At 39.2% G+C, this 7668-nt stretch overlaps 1 protein-coding gene across 1 annotated transcript; it reads left to right on the top strand.

Annotated features, from left to right (window-relative positions):
• Window positions 1–845: 845 nt before the first annotated feature.
• Window positions 846–7464, top strand: LOC106912377 (uncharacterized). Its single transcript, XM_014979195.2, has 4 exons — window positions 846–885; window positions 1215–1793; window positions 3006–4193; window positions 5376–7464. The coding sequence occupies exons 1-4, from the start codon at window positions 846–848 to the stop codon at window positions 6971–6973; spliced, it is 3405 nt and encodes a 1134-aa protein (XP_014834681.2). The 3' UTR covers window positions 6974–7464.
• The last annotated feature ends 204 nt before the right edge of the window (window positions 7465–7668 follow it).

Below are 7668 nucleotides of genomic sequence, written 5' to 3'. Positions count from 1 at the left end.
TTCTTTGGTCAAATAAGGTATAAATTTACAGTTAACATTTTATTTTCTAAAGTGCCACTGAAACTAAATACAACAACATGCTTCCATAAATCTGAGAATATTTTTGGAAAGTGTTTTAAATATATCATGGATTTTCCATTAATTTTTGTCTTTATTCTGTGTGACATAAAATCACATTTAACAATTTTCTGTTGGAAGGAAATTCATCTGGATACATGGAGATAAATACAGATTATTCTCATGTAAACTTGGAGAGTAAGTCTAAAGTAACTACTAGAATTCATTGCTAATTTCTTGATGACTGCTGGATACTGTTCATTTACTGTATCATTGTCTAGAAAGCGATAAGTTAATTCATTTCTGTCTGGATTCTTATTTTGACTTGTCTTCTGCTGGTTTCTGTCCCCTGGTGGACAAACGGCTCCACAGCTTATTTCCTCCTCCATATGTGACAGTGAAGGACTTAAAGTTACTTTATTCCACTTTATTTTAACGTAGTGGGTTGAGTTCATGCAAGAAGCAACATTTTATTTTCTCCTGACTAATCCACTTTCTCCTGCGCTTCGTCTGAATCAAAGTCCTCCTGTTTTAGATAGAACAAGTCCTGTTTTACAGGCCTGCATCATTTTATAAGATGTCACATCATGATGATTTTCTCTGTTACCTCTGGATTAGCTGGACTGACAACTGACAAGCTTCCCTTTCACAGCACAGGGCAGTTCCCATAACTTTCCAGTCATTATTCTATAAGCTCTTAAACAACAAAATACTTGCAAACTACAAAACAAAATACAGTACTAAGTTTTTTTCCCATCATTTTAACTGTTTCAGAAAGAAAACTCAAAATGAGGAGAGGAGGAAGCAAAGAGTTCCTTCCACCCATGTGTAAGTTTGGGAAAACTCCAGGTTGCTGCGCTGCATGATGTGTACTGATGAAAAATACATGTCAAAAGTCAGATCACAAATTGGTCTAAACTCTTTAAACCAACCATTATGACTTTATGTCCTTAAAATGAGAAACATGAATGTTAATTCACCTGTTCCTGTCATATGTGCTTTTTGTCCTCAATGTTAAAACAACTTATTTAATCTGAAATGATAATTATGAAGCTGAATGTAGGCAAAATTTTAAATGCATCAGTAAAATAATATAGAAACCAGAGACTGAGAGATAATATGATATTTAATGTTATTTTCATGTATATTTTCTTCAGTGTCAGAATTGAGGCTCATCCTGTTGGGGGACAGCTGGTCAGAAAAGAGTCGGATTGCAAACTCAATTCTGGGAGCTCCTGCCTTCAACACCGAAGAACAACCAGACTTTTCCATGAGAGTCCACAAAATGATCCAGAAGAAAAAACTGGTTCTCATCAACACCCCAGATCTGCTTCATCCCAGGATTCCTGAAGCTGAACTTAAAGAACATGTGGAAGTTTGTGTGAGCCTCTCTGATCCTGGACCTCACTTGTTCTTACTGGTTGTTCAACCTGAAAGCTTCACAAATGAGCAAGAGAAGAGATTCTGCAAAGTCCTAGAACTGTTTAGTGATCAGGCATTTGGTCATTCAGTGGTTCTAATATCAAAATCTAAGCAGAAGGAAACATTAAATGAGCCCTTACAGGAACTGATCAGAAGATGCAAATATAACTCACTCATTTTTAAAGATAATGAAATTCCTGAGATGCTGAAGTTACTTGGGGATTTTATAGGCATCAACAAAGAAAAGCATTTAATCGTCGACCATCCGAGCATCAAACGAACGAAAGACGCTTCTTCTGCTGCTGGTAAGTCTGGCAAAGAAAACCTGTTGATTTATTTTAATTGTTTTATTGCTGCTTGCAATCAAAAATATAGTTATGTAAGTTTAGACTTCATTCATTTTCAGAGCAGAAATGCAGCTGCCATCATCATTCTGGACTGTAGGGATGGTGGAGTTTCCTCCAATCATCATGTCTGAATTTCACAACTAAGACTTCAGTCTTTGTCTCAGGAAACCACAGAACATTATTTATTATGAGCCATTCAGATGCATTTTATCAGCTAAAGTCTTAAGTTTTATAGGCTATAATTATTCACATACATGTGATTTCACAATTTGTTATTTCTAATACATTTTCAAAAAGCTTACATTTTATTCCACAATGTTACAACAGGGCATTTCTGTATAAAAGTTTGAGGAGAAAATGTTTTTAAAATTTATAAAAACTAGATAACATACAGTATAATTGCTGTATTGTTTTTACATCTGAAATATTTTCTGGTTTCATAACCGATCTTTGTTCCCTTTAAAGCTCTTAAACTTTTGTCCTTTTTCAGAAAAACAGATTTTGGTTTCATCCTTCAGAGCGTTTATGGTTACAAATATCACTTCGCAATAAAACAGTTTCATTTCACAGAGTAATTTTACTTACAGATATCATTCTCCAGTTGTTTTCTTGTTTTTTTGTTGTTTTTTTCAAAGTTCAAACATACTGAGCAACATTTGCTCTGGCTAAATTGCCATTCTACTGAAAACTGCAGTATGTAACTTTTATAAAAACATGTTTTTTTTACGTATTTGTGAAAACTATCAGTATTTCCTGTGAAAACAATATCAGACAGATAATCTATGAAAAATCAAGCTCCTCCTCGTACCTGCAGTCTGAAGAAATGCACGGCTCCCGGTCAAAAGGATCCAATCTGAGCCAAAATGAGGGTCTTAGAGCTGCAGTTTTATTTGTTCAGCACATTTCAGCAACAAAACATTTCAAAGTGCTTTACAAGATAAAAACAGAAAAATACAAAGTCATGTAACAGAATCAGCAATCAAAACATTATATTAAGTTGTTAAATTCATAATTAATTATGTTTCAAGTAAAACTCTAAACAGGAGGGTTTTAAGTTGAGATTAAATCTCAACTTTCAGCCGTTTTACAGTTTTCTGGAAGTTTGTTCCAGATTTGTGGTGCATAGAAGCTGAATGCTGCTTTCAATTAATTTAATAATTTCCATATGCTGCTTTACAGGACGAGGTTTAAGGATTTTCCTTTTGGGAGCAACTCAGTCAGCAAAGACACAACTCTGTAACTTTATCATCGAAAAGAAAATGTCTCGATTAACAACATTTTATCAAGCCAAGCCCGATGAGCAGGGGGTGTGGAATGGAAAGTTACTGACTGTCGTGAAAACTCCTGAACTTCAGTCTCAAAAAGTCCTGAAGGAGATGAGAAGCTGCGTGAATCTTTGTCCTCCTGGACCAAATGTTCTGCTGCTCTTAGTGAAACCTTCAGACTTCACAGAGAAAGACAGAAAGAATCTGAAAACCAGCTTGAGTTTGTTTGGAGAAAATGCATTTAAACACTCAATGGTCGTTATAACTGAAGAAACAAATGACACGAGTTTCCTTCTTAACTCACTAATCAGAGAATGTGAAGGTCGACAGTACAGCATGGCTGACAACAATCACCAGAAATTAATGCTGAAGATTGAAGACATTGTTAACAAAAACAGAGGCTCCTTCCTGACCATCAGAGAGGGAGAAGAAGCCATGAAATGTGAGCAGACGTTGCCTTGCATAAACCTGGTTCTGTGTGGGAGGAGAGGAGCCGGGAAGACGGCAGCAGCCAGAGCCATTCTGGGTCAGAGAGAGCTTCAGTCCTTCTCCAAGATATCAGAGTGTGTCAGGAACCAGGGAGAGGCGTTTGGACGCTGGCTTTCTGTGGTGGAGCTGCCGGCACTGCATGGAAGATCTGAGCGGGAAGTGATGGAGGAATCCTTCAGGTGTGTCTCCCTCTGTGACCCTGAGGGTGTCCACGCCTTCATCCTGGTCCTACCTGTGGGTCCCCTCACTGATGAAGACAAGGGAGAGTTACACACCATCCAGGACACATTCAGCTCCAGAGTCAATAACAACACAATGATCCTGTTCACCACAGAGTCGGATCCTAAACATCCTGCTGTTGTTGAATTTCTGGAGCGAGACACAGACATCCAGGATCTCCTCCAGATCTGTGGAGGACGACATGTTGTTGTCAGCAGCAGCGACAGGAAGCAGTTCTCTACTGTAATAACATTTGTGGAAAAGATGAGACAGAAATGCTTCACACCGAGCATCCTGGCAGAAACCTACAAGGATAAAGTCATACAACAGAAGAACACCATCAGCAGACTGGAAGCCCAGCTTTCAAACCAGGCACCAAAAACAGCCTTAACAGGTGAGAACTTCTAGAAAAGGTTTTCCTACATAAAAAATAACATTACATAACCACAGCTTTCCTGATGAATAACTAGATGGCAAAGGCAGTTATTAACAGGGGAACCTGCAGGATATTATCAGAGGCGACACACAAAACTATCATTCCACCTGATCTGCAGAAACAGCCTCCAACACGCATAAACCACAGAAACCCAACACTGATATGACACATGAACACGATGCACAGAAACCGAGGATCTGATCCACACAAACCTACACCGCCATGGCTTCTTATTTTATTAACAAATGATACTAAATAATAAAGACAGGAAAGCAAACCCTTCCACTGATGGTTTATCCCAGACCTCCAGAGTTTGATGTGAACGACGTTTGCTTCATTTCTAGTCTCTGACAAACATTTATACCAACTCTCCCAGTCTAGTGTGGCACTGGGGAAAACAGTCTGTCAATGGAGAGTTGATGGGGCGTCCATCAGTGCTTCAGTTCCCGAAACCACAAAATAAAATTTAAAAAACTTGCACATGCAGGATAAAAAGCTCTGTCAGGGTCAGTGCAACCCGTCTCAGAGCTGCAGTCCAGTTATTAATATTTAGCTTCACAGCAAAGTCACGTTTAGCTGACATTGGAGCGCCAAGCTGCAAAATGAACAAACTGACCAATAAAACTCTGGTGGACTGACATGTGCCCACCCCCACAGATGCACAGATCTGGGCTACGTACACAAAAAAACATTTTATTTTTTAGTTTGTTAATAGCAAAAGGAGAAAATAAAAAGTACAACTATGATTTGTTTTTTTACTCTAAGACAAACCTCACAGTAGGCTGTATGGCAGCCTGGATCTGTAGTTATTAAGCTGCAGATCTAGATATTAGATCTAATAGCTGCAGATCTAGATATTAGATCTAATATCTAGATATTAGATCTAATATCTAGATATTAGATCTGCAGCTTAATAACGTTTTAGATCTAAATGATCAGGGTTAGGTTACCTGATCATTGGTCAAAATTAATTAATTTGCTTATTTTCTGGGTTCCACTTCACTACCATGAAAGTCTAAATTCGACTCTACGTTGTGTTGATGTTTTTATGGAAGACATTCTGGGTCAACGAGTATTTTCACTTTTTAACTTTTAGTTGGTATGTAGAGAAAATTAACCTGTGGTCTGTTTCTGTTGCAGGCGACTCGGAGAAGGAGGGACCCGAGTGTCTCAGGATCGTTCTGATTGGAAAGACTGGCTGCGGAAAAAGTCTATCAGGAAACACCATCCTGGGAGGAAACTACTTTGAAGCCAAACCAGCCCAGTATTCAGTCACAAAGCGTTGCCAGAAAGCCCAGAGCAAAGTGGACGGCCGACCTGTGGCTGTGGTCGACACTCCTGGTCTGTTTGACAGCAGCTTGTCTCATGAAGAAGTGAATGAAGAGCTGCTGAAATGCATGAGTCTCCTGGCTCCAGGGCCTCATGTCTTCCTGCTGGTCTTACAGATCGGACGATTAACTCCAGAGGAGAAGGAGACTTTAAAACTGGTAAAGGAAGGTTTTGGAAAAAATTCAGAGAACTTCACCATCATCCTGTTCACACATGGAGGTAAACTGGAACATCATAATAAATCCATTAAGGAATACATTGAAAAGGATTGTGACGAGTCCTTTAAGAAGCTCATTGAGGACTGTGGAGGAAGATACCATGTGTTTGAAAACTACCATGACCAGAACCGAACTCAAGTCAGAGAGCTGATCGGAAAGATTGATGCCATGTTAGAGGAAAATGGAGGCGGCTGCTTCACCAACGACATGCTGCAGGAGGCCGAAGCAGCGATACGGAGACAAATGGAAAAGATCCTGAAGGAGAAGGAAGAAGAGATGCAGCAAAAGATTGAGGGACTACTCAGAAAACATCAGAAAGAAAAAGACGACATGGAAAGGGAACTGATGGAGGTAAAAGCAAAAACTGAGCTACAAATTAAACAGAAAGACATAAAAATCAAGGAAATACAGCAAAGTCTGCAGGAGGCTGAAGATAAAAACATGAATGAGAAAGAGAGGAGGAAAGAAGAAAAGAAAAAACTGAAACTTGAGAAAGAGGAATGGGAGGAAAAATTGAAAAAATCTAAAACAGAAGCAAGTCTCCAGAAACATCAGTCTGTGCTGAAGAAACATGAAGCCTGGGAGAAAGAAGTGAAAATGTTAAAGGAGAAAAACAAACAAGACGATAAACGGAGGCAGAAGGAGGAGAAACGACTGAAAGAGGAGTACGAGCGACTGAAACAAGAACATGAAAAACAGAAACTAGAATATGACATCAGAACGGAAAAGGAGGCAAAGTTCAGAGAAGAACAAGATGAGAAGCATCAGAAGGAGGTAGAGAGACTAAGAGAGACGTACGAGGAAGAAGCCAGAAAGAAAGCCGAGGAGTTTAATGAGTTCAAAGAGAAATACAGCCAAGAATTTACAGCTCTGAAAAAAGTGCATGAAAAACAACTGATAGACAAAGACGGCAAATATGACATGCTGAAGGCTCTGAAAGAGCTAAATGAGAAGGAAGCCAGAGCAAAGCACCGCAAGCAGATCGTCGACTTGGTGAAATGTGTCACCAGAAAGAGAGAACATCTGAACAAAATCAAGGAAATGCTGAGAAGACATGAAGACCAGATGAAGCAGGGGAAAACTGAGCAGGAGACTGAACAGCTTCAGAAAATTCATGAGCGAGAGATAGATGAACTGATTCAGCAGCTTCTGGATGCTGAAGATCCAAAATCAAACTGTGTCCTTTCATGAGACCAGAAACCGAACGCTGATCCAAACTGTCCATTAGGGTTGGTGGTGACCCAACAACCCCAAACCATCAACACATCGACTGCTCTCCGTCATCAACCTGTTCGCTTTCTTCAAACTTCATTCTGCAAAACAACAAAAAGGGGAAAAAAGTTGTTTTGTGTTTTCTGGTGACAGGAAGCTCAAAGTTTGTCATAAACAGATTTTATTGATAAAATATTTGACCAAAAAAAGGATGTTTGTCTAGAAAATATAACCATGTAAATGCAGAGGAGGAAATATGTATTTGATTCCCAGCTGGGTTTGAACATTTGTACTCTGACAAATAAGTAAACAGCCTATGATTCTTAAGCAGCTTCATTTTAACAGTGAGAGAATATCAGAAAGAAAATCTAGAAAATTTAATATTAAAAAAAAATTATTTCATTGAGGGAATTAAGTATTTGATACCGTGACAAACTGAATGACTAATGTTGGCTTCCACAGACCACCAGTAGAAATGACCACCAGTAGAAAAGACCACCTGTAGAAAAGACCACCTGTAGAAAAGACCACCTGCCAACAGACTCCAACATCTCCACCACGGCAGAACTAGAGAGCTGTCTAAAGATGTCAGGGACAAAGCCGTTGACCTGCACAAAGCTGGAATGAGCCACAAGCCTTAAGTAAGAAGCTGGATGAGAAAGTGACGACTGTTG

This window comes from Poecilia mexicana, unplaced genomic scaffold, assembly GCF_051168715.1.
Source record: "Poecilia mexicana isolate PSO_F unplaced genomic scaffold, ASM5116871v1 scaffold_9, whole genome shotgun sequence".
Lineage (NCBI taxonomy): Eukaryota > Metazoa > Chordata > Actinopteri > Cyprinodontiformes > Poeciliidae > Poecilia > Poecilia mexicana.
This window is presented reverse-complemented; position numbering and strand designations above follow the sequence as displayed.

What these genes read in the sequence shown, in the direction of transcription:
- LOC106912377 (XM_014979195.2), top strand. Translation starts at nt 846, where the DNA reads ATGAGGAGAGGAGGAAGCAAAGAGTTCCTTCCACCCATGT. An exon ending in AGAGTTCCTTCCACCCATGT is followed by an intron (nt 886 to 1,214) that starts GTAAGTTTGGGA and finishes TATTTTCTTCAG; the next exon opens with TGTCAGAATTGAGGCTCATC. An exon ending in TTCTGCTGCTGGTAAGTCTG is followed by an intron (nt 1,794 to 3,005) that starts GCAAAGAAAACC and finishes GCTGCTTTACAG; the next exon opens with GACGAGGTTTAAGGATTTTC.